Source organism: Ursus arctos, unplaced genomic scaffold, assembly GCF_023065955.2.
Source record: "Ursus arctos isolate Adak ecotype North America unplaced genomic scaffold, UrsArc2.0 scaffold_12, whole genome shotgun sequence".
Taxonomy (NCBI): domain Eukaryota; kingdom Metazoa; phylum Chordata; class Mammalia; order Carnivora; family Ursidae; genus Ursus; species Ursus arctos.
Window position 1 is genome coordinate 8,798,311 of NW_026622786.1, and position 18,193 is coordinate 8,816,503.

Sequence of the window (18,193 nt, forward strand, 5' to 3'; positions counted from 1 at the left end):
CATTTTGAAAGAAACCGATCTGTATGGCACTAGGGTGCTACATGGTTTATCCCCAAGAAACTGGCTGGCAACAAGTATCAAAGTATTAACCTCTTGGGAGTCACAAGAGTGGCCTGGTAAGATCAAGATGCCTGTATTTGGTGTGGTAGAAGTGGTAGGCTTAGGGAACTCAGTGACACAAAGTATCAAAGCCTAGTTTAACAAACTTGGGCCTCCTCTGTATCAGTAAAAAAAGGTTCTGCCAACACAGCTGAGTATTAAAATGCCTACTGTTTTTTTTTTTTTTTTTTTTTTTTTTTTTAAGATTTTATTTATTTATTCGACAGAGATAGAGACAGCCAGCGAGAGAGGGAACACAAGCAGGGGGAGTGGGAGAGGAAGAAGCAGGCTCATAGTGGAAGAGCCTGATGTGGGGCTCGATCCCATAACGCCGGGATCACACCCTGAGCCGAAGGCAGACGCTTAACCGCTGTGCCACCCAGGCGCCCCAAAATGCCTACTGTTTTATAACTGGTTTTGAGGGAAGGTAGAAGAACTTGAAAAATAAGGAATTGGTAGAGAAAACCAAACACGTTGGGAATTGTGATTACAAATAATTACCTGTAAATACTACAAATGGATACATAAGAGATAAGCTCCTATTTGGTCGTGGTTTTCAGAATTCAGTGCAGAAGAACACAAGAGAATCTGATACTTGGCTACCTGGACTCAAAGAAGAAAGATTTCTCTTCCAGGGGCACATATATATAAAAAAAAATCTGTGCATGATAAATCAGAGCTCTCCCACTTCTGCCTCTCTATCCTCAAATACCTATACATCAGTCATCAACCTAGTTGATCGCTGGCTTACCTTCTCTCCTTTTCTTAAGTCCCAGATGAAAACATGTTCGCAGGCTGGTACTGCCACATAGCGTCCTTTTTCACCACGAAGTGTCACAAAGACAATATTACCTTTTTGGCTGCCAATAAGGCCAAAGACTGCACTGGCAACATAGCGTAGGTACTGCTTCGTGAGCCCCATGTTCAAACGTCTGATACCGCAAGTGAGGCAGCTGTGCACACACACAAAGAAAAGTCAGTGCATTGGGTGCCTTGGTTCTGAGAGGCTAGCAAACACCACCATTTATCATGTGGTGAAAGCATGTAACTTGTGACTTCTTAACTTTACTTACTCTGAATAAAGCACTGACATAAATACCTGGACATCATCATTTTGTATTTGCTGTTGACTCAACACGTAAGCCCTCATTCCTCAAGTTTCAAACTGGTCACCTTGTCGTGCCTACCTCACAAGTAACTGACATATGACCTTAGTGCAGCTAAACAATTCACTTCTGTTCATTCAACCACCATCAAAGTTTTTACACTGAGATTGACAGACTGAGTCGGAAAATATTTACAATGAACAATTACTGTAATCCTACTACCTAGACAAGCGCTGTTTTAGACACTAGAGATAGGGTGATGAGTAAAATAAAATCCCTAACCTCATGGCACACATCTGGCACAGTGGTTCTCAAACTCTAGTATGCATCTGAATCACCTGAGGGCTTATGAAAACAGACTGCTGGGAACCATGTCCACCAAACCTCCCCAGGACCTACTCTGATTCAGTAGGTATGAGGTGGGACCCAAGATTTTTCTTTCTAAGAAGTTCCCAAGTGGTGCTGTGCTTGTGTGGTTCCTCACTTGGCAAACTACAGTTCTAGTACATGTAGGTCCTTCTTTGATTTCCAAATCAGGTCAGCTACCTACCCTTGGCACAGAAAAATGATACAGCAACATGGCACATTATTTTTGAAAGATGACTTAGTTTTCACCCTAAATCAAATTCACTGAAAATACTGGTTATAGATAAAAGAGACAACAAGTGAAGGAGACACTAAGTCAAGACTGTCTGGTCTTGATATGGAAGAATGAAAAGTGCCCCAAACACCCATGCAACTTAAAAAAAACACAATACTAGACAGAAGTTACACCCTTTTTTGGGAAGCTGATTTTTGCTGTTGCTTTGTACATTTAGTTTAACTCTACAGGGTCCATTTCTGATTACACTCTGTTTTAGCCTACCTTAACAGAAAAATATTCAATGTCAATTCTTTTTAATATTTCCTTTTAGTAATCACTCATTTTTCCTCTCCTAAGAACCAACAAAAGCCAGTTAAAAATCAAGGAAAGAATATTAACATGGTGATAATGCTGTTAGCCTAGGTCATTTGATCAATTCTTCCCCAATTCCTTATTCCTCCAGCCCCTTAACTATAGTTGCTCCTCTTGGTAGTCTTTGGCCATCTATCAATTCTTTCCACAGTATTTTCCTTGGAGACTTCATATAGCACACCTAGGCCTAGGGACACCTACATCTCTATTTCTAGTCCTGTCCACATACACGAATACAAATGATAAAATTCCAAAAACTTTCATGAGATATCCATCCAAATACCTTGCAGCATCATACTGAACATGGGTAAAACCGAACCTACCTTGCTTCCTGAACCCCTCATTTTTTCCTTATTCTAAGACACACAATCCCCCTTGCCATTCAGGCTCATAACCTTGTAGCAAACTTTGGCTCATTAATAAAAAATATTATTATAGCAGCCAAGACTTAAAGAGCACTTACTATATGGCAATACATTAAATGTATACACCTGAGTAAACATGCGCAGTTGTTAAATTACATACAGCAATTGAGTTAATCAAAAGGCTTAATATATGCAAAGCACTTAGAGAAGCATCCAGGGATGCCTGGGTGGCTCAGTCCATTGGGCCCCGGACTTTTGTTTCCATTGGGGTCATGATCTCAGGGTCATCAGATTGAGCCCCAGGCTTCAAGCTCATGGGGGGTGGGGGTGGGGGGCTCTGCTTGAAATTCTTTCTCTGCCCCTCTCCCTGTTCATGCTCTCTCTAAAACAAAATTTTTTTAAAAAAAGCATCTAGAATATTGTAAATATAAGGATAAAAAAATTATTCACAGTAACCTTACAAACTAGGTACTATTCTTACCTCCATTTTACAGACAAGGAAATTAAGCAAAGAGATGTGAAATAACTAGCCCAAAGTCATATACCCAGTTTTAAGTGCTAAAGACAGGTTCCAATCCAGTCAAATTCCAAAATTTCTTCTTTTAACCACTAAGCTAAACTGCTTCTTTTTGCTTTTGTCCTTTCTTTTGTCTGAAACTTCCACATAACTCATCGGTTTTCTGAAGTAGGATTCTTTTCTCTCTTTCCACTACTTTCTGTTCCAGCTCTTTATCACTGGGTTCTCGTCAGCTTAGTTGGTTTCCTCCCTTGTCCTGCCACCTTGCTTTCTTCATATTGTTCCTCTCACCTAGAATAACGTGCACTGTCATGTTAACCTATTTTATTAAATCGGTGTCATCCTCTGAGGCCCACTTTTTTCGAGGCTAGACCATTCTCGCAGACTTTTCTATTGCCTCAATATTTAAACTATCTTCCATACAATTTCGCACTAGTCCTTTGTGTCTCACGAGCACGGATCTCACCACCTTTTGGAGAGAGGTCACGACTTAACCTTCCTCTGAGAACTACCATCCCTGCTTCCTACCTACGGAGCCCCAAAACATATTGCTTCTATGATGCACTGAAGGGTCGGGGCGTAGTAACAGACCTGTCAGACGTCCCTAACCCGAGTCTTCAATCAGGCAGAGTGAGGGGGTGCTCCGCACACCGATCATGCTGCCTGAGCATCCTCCGGAGACCGGGTGCACGCACCAGCCCCGGGCGTTTGCAGGCAGCCGCAAGGGACGGTAGGTTCCCAGTCGCCACCCTAGCAACCGGCCGCAAATGCCCCCGCCTCATCTGCTGCTGGCGCCAAGGAGGCCTCAGCCAGGACCACGCAACTCCGAGCCGCTAGCGAAGGCGATCGAAAGCCGAGCCCCTACAGTACTCACCTTCACCTCCACGAGGCTCCAGGCCGCCTGGACCCGCCCACGGGACTTACCCCTTCCGGGTCCGCTTCGGGACCCACTTCCGCCCGGCATTCCTTTTGCCTTCAAGGAGGAAATGACGTAGGCGGGCTCTGGTTGGTGAGGACCGCCCGGTAGCGGAAGTCAGTGTTTCGCCACTCAAAGCTCTTGCAGCTGGTCACTCCAGCCTCCTGGGACTTTGACTCGCCTGACCGCCGAGCTCCTGGCCCGGGGTGTCGGGGGATGCCGCTCGGACGCTTTCTACGAGGAGCTTAACCCGCCCTGCTGCCGCCCGGATGGGACCGCCGGAGTGCTGTGAGAAGCGGGACTGGAAGCGGGGCGGGGAGGGAAGGCGGGGTGGAGCGGGCTGGGGGCGCGGCGGAAGGCTCTCGGACTCGGCCCGGGCCGTGGGTGCGGGCAGAGAGGGTTAGTGCTGTCCGCTCTCTGGAAGAATGAGCCTGCCGCCTCTTCCCCAGAGGTTAGTCGGGCTTCTCTGGCCCGCGGCGCTGTCGGAGACGACGTGTCGAAGAAAAGAGAGAGGGTAGGCGGACCTGGGCACCAGGGACAGGGGTGCTGTAGCTCACTGGGGATGTACGCGCCCTAATGCAGGTGAGATGGGGCGTCTGGGACCTTTGGGGGTCACAGTCCCAGGGTCGAATGTATGTTGCCGCTCCTGTGGACCCGGCATTCCGCAAACTGAGAGCAGCTCGAGTCAGGGATGGGTAAGGCGCTAAGCCTAAGATGCTGAGTCGTCTGGATCCCCGCAGTCCCTGGAGTGACATTGGTCTGGCTTTGTGTTTCCGCTCCCTGGCCACTTGAGGAGGAAGTGACCAGGGCTGACTCCTCCTTGCTTGGTAATTGAGGTTTAGGTGGTCTGTCACCAGGTAGAAACTAGCTTTTCCTCTTGCAGCCCTGTCCGCTTCTATTCTTGGGCTGTACAGAAATGTTAAAAAATGATGTGGAAAATTAAAGCTAAGGTATAGCTGTACAAAAGAAATAAGCCTCTGCCTTCACTTATTGAACAAGATATCTGCAGCCAACCTAGAAATTAGACTTTTATCTAAATTACCTGGTTATTTTCAGACGTTCCTTGAGTTCTTAAGATATGCGCAGCCAGTCTTCCATAGTCAAGAAAATTACAGTAGTAGCAAATGGATATGATGAGACTGTACATAGATGTTGTAGGGGTTTTGAAACAAGATTACTGTGGGTTGGATGAATGAGAAGGGAGGAAATTGTGGCAACAGACTTATTTCAATAAGTTTCATGGGGAAGGGAGCATTTAGGTGGGTGTGTATGGTTAATATCTTTCATAGGAGATGTGCATTATATTATTACAGGGAAAAATGTGTTCTTCAGTAGAAAACTGCATAATCTAGATTCTATCTAGAAAGCTATTCTAAGAAAGCTATTTTACAACTCTGTGAACTATAGATAACTAGTGTCAGTACTAAATAATTTTTGTCTATAGACATGCAGATTCTGTCCTCTTAGAGATTCAGTGGAAGTTGCCTTCTTGTACGTTCACTTAAATATTCCTGATCTATTAATGTGTTCAATTTGGGGATTCCTTTTTGGGATTCCTTTTATCTGTCACCTGACGGGTTCTCTTTTGAATTAAATAAAATTTTGAACACATTTTCATATTTGAATGAGTCATGATTTTATTTTAAAAAATCCTTTTAATGTTATGAAATATTATGGGAAGGGACAATCACAAATGGAAAAAATAATTTATTTTAATAAGAGTTGGTGTAAGAGCAACTGTGTGCTAAGATAATGCATCTGATAAAATTCCTAAATCATACAGTTTTCAAAGAGTATAACCCTAATTTCTAATTTAAATTTCAAATTGTTCAATGTAGTAATACTTTTAATTAAGATGTAGTAAACTTCTTTTAATGTGAAGGTGGTACACAAACTCACCATTGGAACGTGTGCTTTGGATGTCTTTGAATGACCATATTAAATTTTTCTGGGCCATTGATACCACTTAGAAATATTTTTGTTATGCTGTATTTATTGTTGACATATCTAACTGCTTCTGTTTGTTTTTCCACCTAAGTAACTTAAAAAAAAGCTTATTTCCATTTGCATAGAATGATTTTTAAATATTATAATAGATTTGGTGTTGGGATGGAGGTATTATACACCAATATCTAATGTGCCCTGAAGTTTTAAATATTGAAATACAAGGCATAAAGAATAGTAAACCTTAATTTATCTCTTTATACTTTTATCCAGGCCTTTCTAATCAATGTAAGCATTTTGAAGAACAAGCAAACAGATTTAAAGTTCCTGTTTTTCTCTTTTAAATGATACCATTTTCCTTTTATCCAGACAAAAACCAGGTTACGCCAAGACCATGATCCAGGGTATTCTGTCTGATTCTGCCTAATCTTGAACAATAAAAATCTAACCTCTCTAGCCAATCCAGTTACTCATATAAAGCATTGTTTAGAGGACTTCTTAAACTAAAAGATTGCAAGATTTGTTTTTTAAAAAAATGAGCACTTAACCTAAACGTTGACAGTATTTGAGAAAAAAGGCAAGCCGCAGGGTAATGAGAATGGTTTATACTCATTATGCGTTTGAATTATAAAGGATATATAGAGAGTTCTCTTTGTCTTTAGGTCTTCATTTATGAAGATACTGAAGGTAATCCTTAACGTAGGATGGCCAAGGAAATAGATATGATCCATTCTGGAATCTTCTGTTTGTCTCATGTAGACTTTTTGATCCTGGACATAGATGTCTTGCCTCAGGAGCCTTTAATACTAAGGTTTAGTGTTGCTTATGAACCTGCTCAAAGTACAGAACTGATCAACTGATAGTGGAAAGTCTTGCTTTACTATAGATTACTGTAGCCTTCCCCCCTCCCTCAACTGAGCACTCTGTGTTCTTTCTATCACTGGGATTCATATTCTGAGTCTGGGAACCTTCTCAAATTTATTTCCAACTCTGTGCTTGTATGAGCTCGTCATGTGCTCACGTTTTGGGTGGTAAAAAGGTCTTGACCCCTTATGTGATTCTCAAAGGGATCTGTGACCCCAAGAATGTTAAGAACCACTATACCTTAAGCATTAGGGATCAGATTTTCCTGCGTAGCTTGGCTTTGCTGTGTTGGAGAAGAAGGGAGATTTAAATCTCTTTTTGGTGAGAAGAATCAATTGCACCTTAGAGATGGAGCCGAAAAAGAGTTTACCCTTTATTAAATGTCATGACACTTTCTATATAATGCCATTAAACTTTGAGAGCTCTGAACTGTATTTATTACTCATTAAGTACCCAATATCTTATGGGTCACAATGACTTTTAAGATGTGGGAAGAAGGTCCAACAAATTATATGGACAAGATATGATTAGAGATATAGGAGAACCACCAGTAGTGTACTGTCAAAGAAGATAATAGAATTTCAGAGAAAGAATAATCAATAGTTAATGCAACAAAAATTTGATTAGTTCCTGGATTGACATTTGGTCAGTCGTAGTTAGACCTTGAAAGAGCAGTTTTAGCATTGTTAACAGAGACGGAAGCAAAATTGCAATAGGTTGAATAAATGGGAGAAAAGGAAATAGAGCTGCAAAACAGATTATGCTTATAAAGTTAAGTGGTGGAATGAGGAGTTTCATTGGTGTCTGAAGAAGAAATGGGATAGGAAATTTTTTTTTGAGAATAGGAGGACCAAGGGGAAGGAGAGAGCAGATATTGTGAAGGGAGAGATACGACATTCTCTTACAGGAGAGCTGGTGAAGTGGAGTAAAATGCATAAATGAAGATAGTTTGGCCGGCTTTAACGTGTGGCTCCCAGATGTGCCCTAACCTGTAAAACTCTTCTACTTTTCGTCTCAACTGTCAGTTTGTGGAAGAGACATTCTCTGCTTCTCCAAATCTAAATTAGCTTTCCACCTTGTTCTTCTTTACAGAACACTTCCCATAGATTTTAACTATGTATTTATTTCTGTGATTATGTATATTTGTGTGCCTGTCTCTTCCGTTAGTGTCTCCTCACCTAACAATGCTTGAATAATTTAATTCCTGGAACAAATAAGCATTTATTATCTTGCAATTTCTATGGGTCAGGAATTCAGTAGCAGCTTAGTTGTGCGGTTCTGGCTCATGAGGGTTTCTTATGAGGTTGCAGTCAGGATGTCAACTGGGCTGAAGTCATTTGAAGCCCAACTAAGGCTGGAAGATCCAAGGTGATGCCTTCACTTGCCTGGCTATTGACGCTGGTTGTTGGCAGGAACCCTCAGCTTCTTCCCATGGGGCCTTTCACAGGCTGCTCGAGTGTCCCACATCATGCAAGCTAATTTCCCCAGAGCAAGCACTCCAAGAAAGAGCACAATATCTTTTATGACTCATCCTTGGAAGTCATACTGTCATTTCTACAGTATCCTGTTGGTTACATGGGTCAGCCCTGTTCATTATAGGAGGCAGCTATACGGGGGCATAGATATCAGGAAGCAGATATCATTGAAGGAAATATTGGAGGATTTTTTTTTAAAGATTTTATTTATTTATTTGACAGAGACAGACAGCCAGTGAGAGAGAAGACAAGCAAGGGGAGTGGGACAAGAAGAAGCAGGCTTCCAGCGGAGGAGCCTGATGTGGGGCTCGATCCTGGAACCGGGATCATGCCCTGAGCCGAAGGCAGACGCTCAACGACTGTGCCACCCAGGCGCCCTTGGAGGATGTTAACCACAGATGCTATGTGGTATAGCATAGAGAGTCACCTAAGAATTATTAAAACAGTTTCCTAATAGTGTTGATGGAGAGCCCAGCTGACATTGGAAAACATATGTCTTGGCAGCAAACAGGATAATTACTGATTGTTTGGTTTTTTGTTTTTTTTTCTAGTAGCATAAGAGCAGAATTAGAGAAAACAGATGTTGGATTGATCTAGGTGTTAGGGATTAACAAATCATTTCAAGGGCAAACATTGAGATAAGTGTATCTTAATTCAGCAATTTGTGTTTGGTTTTTGGTGTTCATTATAGTCTTTGACAGCAAATGTTTTAGTCTCTGCCACACATGAAGACATATCTTTATCTCAACAGCAGTGCAGGTGACTTTCACTTTGGCTCTCAGAAAGTCGTAACAACTTTTATTGTGCCTTGCTTTGTGCCAGATTACATCAATTATTTTTTTTTATTTTATTTTTTTTAAAGATTTTATTTATTTATTTGACAGAGAAACAACAGCAAGAGAGGGAACACAAGCAGGGGGAGTGGGAGAGGAAGAAGCAGGCTTCCAGCGGAGGAGCCTGATGTGGCGCTCGATCCCATAACACCGGGATCACGCCCTGAGCCGAAGGCAGACGTTTAACGACTGCGCTACCCAGGCGCCCCCAGATTATATCATTTAATCCTCACAATAACCCTAAGAGTGTATTACCCTTTTTTTTGAAATAAGGAAACCCTGGCTTATAGTCAAGAGTAACATAGCTGTTAGGTCCTAGACCTAAACTCAGGCCTGCTGATAACAGAACCCAAGCTCTCACATTGCACCACCCTACCTCTCTCTCACAGTATAATTGCATGTGGAAATATTCATCTCAAAATACTGAAGAAGCCAGATTCAAAATTGTACATACATTATGATTTCACCTATCCTAGAAAAAGATAGGAACTCCATTAAAATTTGGGAGTTTTTCCTTTCTTAACTTTTTTTTTTTCTTAAGCGCTCTATAAGTGAGTTTTACGTAGAAAGAAAAGTTATTTTAAGGAAGTAATTTTGTCCTGAAAGTTAGCACTCGAGTTTGCAAAATGAAAACTAAGTTTAATGTTTAATGGAATTTCTTATATTATAGTTAAGAAGTTTTAGCATGGGGCGCCTCGGTGTCTCAATTACTTAAGTGTCAGCCTTTGGCCCAGATCATGATCCCAGGATCCTGGGATCGAGTCCCACACCGGGCTTTCTGCTTAGCAGGAGTCTGTTTCTCCCTCTCCCGCTCCCCACTGCTTGTGCTCTCTTTTTCATGCTCTCTCTCTCAAATAAATAAAATCTTAAAAGAAAAAAAAAAAAAGAAATTTTAGCATGAGTCATTGTCCTCAAAAATCTGTGAATAATTTTTTAAAGTATGAATTTCTGCAAAGTATCATTCCATTGAGTTTCAGGCAGTTCAGCCATGGAAAATGAATGTAGTCTCTATTTGTCCTCTATTCAGCTTGTCTATCTCAGGTTTGAATACTTTTTAACAGATCAACAGATCTCACGGTTGCCTCCAGTTTTAAAGCCAATTGGATGGACTAAATATCAACTTCTAGATAAATTAGTTTCTTTATTTCAAAATAATTTCAAAGGAGTATTTTGTATCAAATAAGAATAATCCTTTTATACAGTTTTATCATGGTGTAATCTCTAAGGCCTTTCAGAAATTGTTAAATAAATGATGGCATTTCCTATTCCACAATGCTGGTACAGGAATTAACATATTGTGCCTGATCCATGGTTCATTCCACTTGGTATCTCACATTTCTTAGCAAGAAACACCAAGAAATTAGATGTAGAAAGGCATGTTTGTTCTCCTTGCCTCTAACAACAAACATCAGGAGCACACAGAAAAACTTTTCTAACAAGAAGTTCACATGGCAGTTTTCACTCCGTGATCATGTGTCTGCTCAGTGTTACCAGTGACCTCTACCTTACCAAACCCACTAATCAATCCTTAGTCCTGTTACTCAGCATTTCAGTAGCATTTACCCTAACTGATCCTTCTCAGGCACTCCTCAAAATACTTTCTTCCCTTTGCTTTTACGCTGCCATACTTTCCTGGTGTTCCTTCCTGTCTTACCAATCTTCTTTATCTCATTTTTTTGACTCATCCTCTGTCCAGCCTGTAAATTTTGCCTTAGGGACTCAGTCCACCAATCTCTTTTCTCCATTTGCATTGTGTGTCTTGTTAATCATGTCCAGTTCCCTTAGCCTTAAATACCATCCACAGGCTGAGTCTTCCATATTTATGTCTCTAGCCCAACCTCTCCTCTGAGCTCTAGCCTCACATAGCTAATTGCATGTCTGACATCAATACGTGACTGAATGAGGGGCATCTCAAACTTCACACGTGCAAAAACACGTGAGGAAGAATGACCTTGCTTGTCACTCTGCCATACAACTTACTCCAGCCTTCCCCTTCCCTATAAATAGAATTAACATCTACTCAGTTAAGAAATCTAGGAGTTACCTTTGATTCTGTTCTTTTCCCTCACTCTTCATATTCATTTAGCAAGTCTTGTTCACTGTACCTTCAAAATACTTTCCAAATTCAGTCATTTCTCATCACCTTCGTCACCAGCTCATCTAAATCACTGCAGCCATTTTTTACTGGTCTCTGGTTGTACTCTCACCCCCACTGGATTTCACTGTAGCTAGAGTAATCTGACCAAGTGTTACTTACATTAAATCATTCCCTCTATCAAGATCCTCTAACAGCTTCCCCCCGTATTTACAATAAGACCAAACCTTCTTATCATGGCTTACACACTGCATCATCCAGCCTTTCCCTCTCCCATCAACCTCATCACCTACCACTCATTACCTAGCTTACTCAGTTCTAACCAGATCAGTTTCCTCGCCCTTCCCAGAATACACCAAGTTCCTGCCTGCCCTTTGGGCCTTTTCTCTTACTATTTCCTCTGCCTGAAACACTCTGCAGGGCTTCACATGGCCTGATCTCTCACTTTATTTAGCTCTCTCCTCAGGTACCACCTTTTTTCTCATAATACTTATTGCTTCCAGTCATTCCATTGGATACCTGCTTGCTTGTTTGGTTATTGTTTATCATCTACTCTCCAGGAAGCAGAAGCTCAGTAAGTGCATGGACTTGCTGTGTTATGCACCAGTGTATCCCCAGTGCCTAGAGCAGTACCTGACACGTACTAGATGCTTACAAAGATTTGTGAATGAATTAATCTACATTTTATTGAAACAGCTGTCTGACTTCTTGGCAAAATTAATATCCTTACTTCTCTTTGTAATACTTGATACTGTGTGTCTTCCAACATCCTCCCCTTCCAGTTTGTGTATTTCCGTACAGCCAACATCCTACTCTATCAGTGTCTCATACCATATCTTATAATTGTCCAGTCCGGTTAATTCTTCCTTTGTTGCCTCTCAAATCCATGCCTTCTTCTCCTTCAGCTTCTCCTACTAAGTTAAACTTCTATTATCTCTTACTACTTGATTGCAGGAACCTCCCAGCTTCTCAGTGATAATTGAGTAAGATCTTATCTCCATATTATCATTTGACTGAACTCTTTACTTCATATGACTGAGCTCTTTAAATTGTCCAGATTATTTATCTTTTTATCTGTTGCAGCACCTAGCAAGCTCCCCTCCCCCAATAGCAGACATTCAGTGAATGTTGAATGAATTGTCCTGTGTTTCTGGAAAGTAGAACTGGTGCGCCATGTGATTATTTTAATGGCTGTGATTCTTTGAAAAGAATTTGTGCTGAAATAATCCCCCTTTCTTCCTGTTTTAGAGAAACCATAGCAATTCTTTGTTGTATATTGGTTTTTATGGAGTATTTTAAGCAACTAATCACACAATGTCCTATTAGAGCATTTCACAGTAGAGATTTGTTTTTTGATCTAATAGAAGTAAAGTAGTATCTGTACTTCTCTATTAAAACAGTTCTTTCTTTTCTTTTAAGCTAAAGTCTGCAGTGAATATTGAATTGCTGAGGAATTTGGGGAAAGACAAGCTGAAGTTCCCATTCCATGGATCCCTTGGGTGCACCTTCCCAGTTTGTGGATGTGGATACACTACCAAGCTGGGGCGACTCATGGGAAGATGAATTAAATACTTCTGATACTGCACCTGAAACGTTTCAGGAAGACACTATTAGATCACCTTTTCTTTACAATAAGGATATCAACGGGAAAGTGGTTCTTTGGTAATTCTTTGATTAAATCTTATCATGGTACAATAATACTCTCATAATTTCTTCTAAACTCTTTTTTGTAAGCCCTAGCATTGTTGAAATATTGTTTTGCTTATACTTAGAGTTTTATTGAGGTATAATTGACATATAATAAACTGTACATTTTTAAAGTGTACAGTTTGGTGAATTTTGACATGTATGTATCCATGAAGCTGCTCTCTCACTTTGATCACCACAATCAAGATAGTTAATATATTTATCACCTCCAAAAGTATTTCTTTGTGTTCCTTTGTAATCCATTCTGCCTCCTGCCCCTTCCCAATTCCACATCCCTGAGCAACCGTTGATCTTTCTGTCACTGTAGATTAGTTTGCATTTTCCAGAGTTTTATATAAATGGAATCATGTACTCTTTTTTTATTCTGGCCTCTTTCATTCAGCATAATTATTTGGAAGTTCATCTATGTTGTTGCATCTGTTAGTAATAATACCTTTTAAAAAAAAAGCTTTATTGAGATATAATTCGTATATCATACAGTTCAGCAGTTTAAATTGGGTAAGTCCGTGGTTTTTTTGTGTATTCACAAAGTTGTATAACTATCACCACAGTCAATTTTAAAACATTTCATCACCCCAAAGTCCTGTACCCATTAGCAGTCATTCCCCATTTCCCCCATCTCTCAGATGCAGCCAACCACTAATCTACTTTCTTTGTGTATAGATTTGTATCTTCTGGACGTTTCATGTAAATGGAATCAATTTTGACTTAGTATAACATTTTGAAGGTTCATCCATGTTGGAGTATGGATCAGTATTTCATTCCTTTCCATGGCCAAATAATATTCTATTGTACCGATCACATTCATCAGTTTATCAGTTCATCAGTTGATAGACATTTGGGTTGTTTCTACTTTTGGCTATCATAAGTAACGCTGCTGTTGTATACTCTTGAAACCAACCACTTCAGCTGTATAAGCATTCTATTACAGTGAAAGAGATACAGAAGCAGCAAAGGAGTAACATGAGGGTTCTGTGGGTTTCAGGGTTGTAGTATTTGCATTGAAGATCTAAGATGCCAGATTAGCCTCCGTGAGTCCAGAACTACTTTTCTACTATCGCTTAAGCTTATGAGCTACCAAAACCAATGTTGTGAGGGGAGTGAGGATAGAATGTTTTGAAAGAATTAGCTGTTAGCTTTCTTACCTCCCTCCTCTTCCCCACACTTGTTCTTTATTTGTTTATCATTTCCTTAGGAAAGGAGATGTGGCATTACTGAACTGTACAGCCATTGTGAATACCAGCAATGAAAATCTCACAGATAAGAACCCTGTGTCAGAGAGTATCTTCATGCTCGCAGGACCTGATTTGAAGGAGGACCTCCAGAAACTTAAGGGTGAGTGAGATTTCTTAGGTGTATTATTGTTTAGGAAACGTTTATTTTTGATATTTGAAGAAGCATATTTTACATTTAGTGAGAAAAGTAGATGTAGCTGTTTTGTTGTTGTTTAAACTTCATAAACACAGATTTTGAAAACCCCACATCGTTAGAAGCAGGACACTGAGACTTTACTCTTAGTAAATTCCTTTGTCATGTTCTTGAATTTGAAAATGACAGTCATTGTAGCCAGTTAAATATTTGGTAGCGTTTTCTTGGCTGTATAGTTTTCTTGCACTAATAAGCCTCGTGAAACAACTATCCTTTCTCTAAACTGAAAATTTTTATCATGATTTGTTCCATTCACCTCAGAATTGGCCAGTCTCCTCATGATACATATTCCCAGCCTGTAGTACTTCTCTTTGGGGCTCTTATCACAATTGTAATTTCATAAATTGTTGACCTGATGACAATGTTCCCATTAAACTTTGGCCTCCGTGAGGACAGAGGCTGTACGTCTTATTGGTCTCCATGGGCCCTGTAACAAGAATAGTGGAGGCATTCTTTAAGTAGCTGATGAATGACTAGAAATTCTCTGGGATTTTAATTAACTAGACTCAGTGGTGTTAATATCTCATTTCTACTGAAAACACTGACATTTTTAGATTATATCACTAGAAATATAGCATCATAGAGGAGGGTAATTTGTTATCAGCTTAAAATAGACTATTATGTCTATAAGATGTTTTCTGTAAGACTCATGGTATCCACAAAGAAAAACCTATAATAGATATATAAAACATAAAGGAATTAAAGCATACCAGTAAGAAAAATAAATCACAAAGGAAGACAGCAAGAGAGGAACCAAGGAACTTAAAAAAAAACCAGGAAGCAATTAACAAAAGGGCCGTAGTAATTCCGTACCTAGCAATAATTACTTTAAGTATAAAAGGACTAATTTCTCCGATCAAAAGACATAAAGTGGTTGTTGGATAAAAAAACAGATCCAACAGTATAGTGTCTACAAGAGATTGACTTTAGCTTTAATGACACACACAGGCTGAAAGTGAAGGGATGGTAAAAGATAATCTGTGTAAATGGAAACCAAAAGAGAGCAGGAGTGACTATACTTAGGCCAGATAAAATATACTGTCAGTCAAAATTGGTCACAAGAGATAGAGAGGGTCACTATATGGTGGTAAAGGGGTCAGTTCATCAGTGATGTAACAGTCGTAAATATGTATGTACCCAGTGTTGAAGCACCTAAATATTTAAGGCAAATATTGATTGGCCTAAATGGAGAAACAGACAGCAATACAGTAATAGTTGGGAAGCACAGAATACCACTTTCAACACTGGATAGATCATCCGGACAAAATTTATGAGTAAACAGAGGGCCTGAATTATACTATAGACCAAATGGACCTAATAGACGTTTACAGAACATTCCATCCAACAGCACCAAATACACATTTTTCTCAAGTGCACACAGAACATCCTCCGGGATAGATCATATATTGGGCCACAAATCAAATTTAAGAAGATTGAAATCATATCAGGTATCTTTTCTGATTTCACAATGGTGTGAAACTAGAAATCAGTAATAGGAAAATTAAAAAATTCACAAGTACGTGGAAATTACAATACATTTCTGAATAATCAGTGGGTCAAGAAGAAATCAAAAGGGAAATCAAAGTATCTCAAAAGAAATGAAAATACAATATACCAAAATTTATGGGATGCACAAAAATAGTTCGAAGAGAGAAAAGAAGGGTCTCAAATAAACATCCTAACTTCAAACCTCAAGGAATTAGAAAATAAAGAATAATCTAAGCCCAGAATTAGCAGAGGGGAGGAAATAATAAAGTGTAGAGCAGAAATTTAAAAAAATAGAGACTAAAAAGAATTTGGAAAAAAATCAATGAAAAAAGAATTGATTTTTAAAAAGATAAAATTGACAGACCTTTAGCTAGACTAACCAAGAAAAAACAGTCAAAATTATAAATGAATGAGGCAGTATTATTACAGCTGACACCACAGAAATACAAAAGATCATGGGCGACTGCTATGAACAATTATATGCCAACATGTTGGATAACCTAGAAGAAACGGATAAATTCCTAGAAACATACAGCCTGCCAAGACTACATATCGTGAAGAAACAGAAAATCTAAGCAGATCAAAAGGAGTAAGGAGATTGAATCAGTAATCAAAAACCTCCCAACAAAGACAGGCCTAGGACTTGAGGGCTTCACTGCTGAATTCTATCATACATTTAAAAAGAAAACAATTTCCCTCAAATTTTTCCCAAGAATTAAAGAGGAAAGAACACTTCTAAACTCATTTTACAAGACTAACATCACCCTAATACCAAAGCCAGGTAAAGACACTGCAAGAAAACTACAGTCCTATATCCCTGATGAACATAGATGCAAAAATTTTCAACAAAATACTAGCAAACCAGATTCAACAACACATTAAAAGGATCATACACCACACTTTCTTTATCCGTTTATCTATCTAATCTATCTATACATAGATATATATACACATACACACAATGGGATATTATTCAGCCTTAAGAGAGAAGAAAATCCTCCCATTTGTGATAACATGCATAGTACTTGATGGTATTATGTATGCTAAGTGAAATACGACAGACAAATATTACATGACCTCACTTATACGTGGAACCTAAAAAAAAGCTGAAGTTATAGAGACAGGAGAACGATGGTTGCCAGAGAGTAAGGGAAATGAGGTGTTGGTCAAAGGAAAAACATTTCCAGCTATAACATGATTAAGTTCTGAGGATGTAATGTACAACATGGTGATTATAATTAACAGTACTGTGTTATATACTTGAGAGTTGCTAAGAAAGTAGATCTTAAATGTTCTCATTAAAAGAAAAAGGTTGTTATTTGAAGTGGTAAATGTGTTAACTAACCGTATTGTGGTGATTATTTCTCAGTGTATACACATCAAATCATCATGTTAGACACTTTAAACTTATACAGTGTTACGTGTTGATTATGCCTCAATAAAGCTGGTGGGGGTGGGGGGGGAAGAAACACAGCATTAAAGTCAAGAATGGCTGTCCTTTATTCTATTTTGGTAGGACCTGTAATATACAGTCAGTATTCATCTTATTTTTATTACTACTTTTTAAGAGTGATGATAAACTGGGGTATACCTAAAAGAAAATGATTAGCATGGTATACACTGGAAACCATATCATTTGAAGGTATAGTTTAAAGGGCTAGGGTTGGCATAGAGAAGATTTGAGGGAAACATCGTTTTCCTCAAACACTTGAAAAAGGTTCATACTGAAGAGAATGAGAGAGAATCTTACTGTGTTCCTAGAGTCCTTGGTGGAAAGATACATAAAACTTCCATTTCAGTTCATTTAGAGAAAATTTTCTAAGAAATAGAGCTTCCTAAAAATGGAATGGGCAGATTTGGCCTATTATATCCAAATTAAAAAAAAATGTGTGTGTGTATCTCAGTCTTATATACAGTCTTTGAATTTAGGAATTTTATGAATGTAAATCTGTGTGGGGATGTTGTTTTAGTAAAGAATGTGTGATAAGAGAGAGATTGATAAATGATGTTCAGCTTTAGAGTCAAAATAGCATCTGGTAATTCGCCTACTTGTTTCTGGGCAAGAATACATGTAATTAAGTACTTAAGTATTAGATACTTAAGTAGCTTAAGTATTTCCATGTGCAAAATGAGAAAAATACTTTCTTCTCCCATCAGGATCACTGTATAGTTTTTGCTCCTTAAATGTTCCATCACTTGGTACTTAAATACGGAGGTTTGTTAAGGTGGAAGTACTTACACTACATTTTTTGATTGCTCTGTTCTCTTAATGAATAGGACTCTTTGCTATAAGTATTAAGACAGCTTTTGTGTTTCTTACTATGGATGTTGGGATTTAGAGAGAAGTAAGTGAAGTTGAAAAGTCCTAACTGATCTTTAAGGCTCAGATATATTCGGGTTC

At 39.2% G+C, this 18,193-nt stretch overlaps 2 protein-coding genes across 6 annotated transcripts in view; one reads left to right on the forward strand and one right to left on the reverse strand.

The window, feature by feature from the left end:
- Positions 1-3,996, reverse strand: part of WDR3 (WD repeat domain 3) — a 30,181-nt gene extending 26,185 nt beyond the window's left edge. Inside the window, exons 1-2 of one of the 2 annotated variants that reach the window (XM_026483643.4) lie at positions 3,917-3,996; positions 851-1,052 (exon numbers count right to left, since the gene is read on the reverse strand). In XM_026483643.4, coding sequence (XP_026339428.3) covers positions 851-1,021 — 171 coding nt within the window. In that variant the 5' untranslated portion in view covers positions 1,022-1,052; positions 3,917-3,996. Of the gene's footprint in view, positions 1-850; positions 1,053-3,633 lie in introns of both variants that reach the window. The other variant, XM_026483644.4, reaches the window with a different exon arrangement.
- Positions 3,997-4,035: 39 nt separating this feature from the next.
- The window catches only part of GDAP2 (ganglioside induced differentiation associated protein 2), a 69,821-nt gene continuing 55,663 nt past the window's right edge, over positions 4,036-18,193 (forward strand). Inside the window, exons 1-4 of one of the 4 annotated variants that reach the window (XM_048220321.2) lie at positions 4,065-4,246; positions 8,464-8,649; positions 12,589-12,831; positions 14,072-14,211. In XM_048220321.2, coding sequence (XP_048076278.1) covers positions 12,656-12,831; positions 14,072-14,211 — 316 coding nt within the window. In that variant the 5' untranslated portion in view covers positions 4,065-4,246; positions 8,464-8,649; positions 12,589-12,655. Of the gene's footprint in view, positions 4,247-4,285; positions 4,541-8,463; positions 8,650-12,588; positions 12,832-14,071; positions 14,212-18,193 lie in introns of those variants that run through there. The other 3 variants (XM_026483645.4, XM_044378639.3, XM_057310335.1) reach the window with 3 other exon arrangements.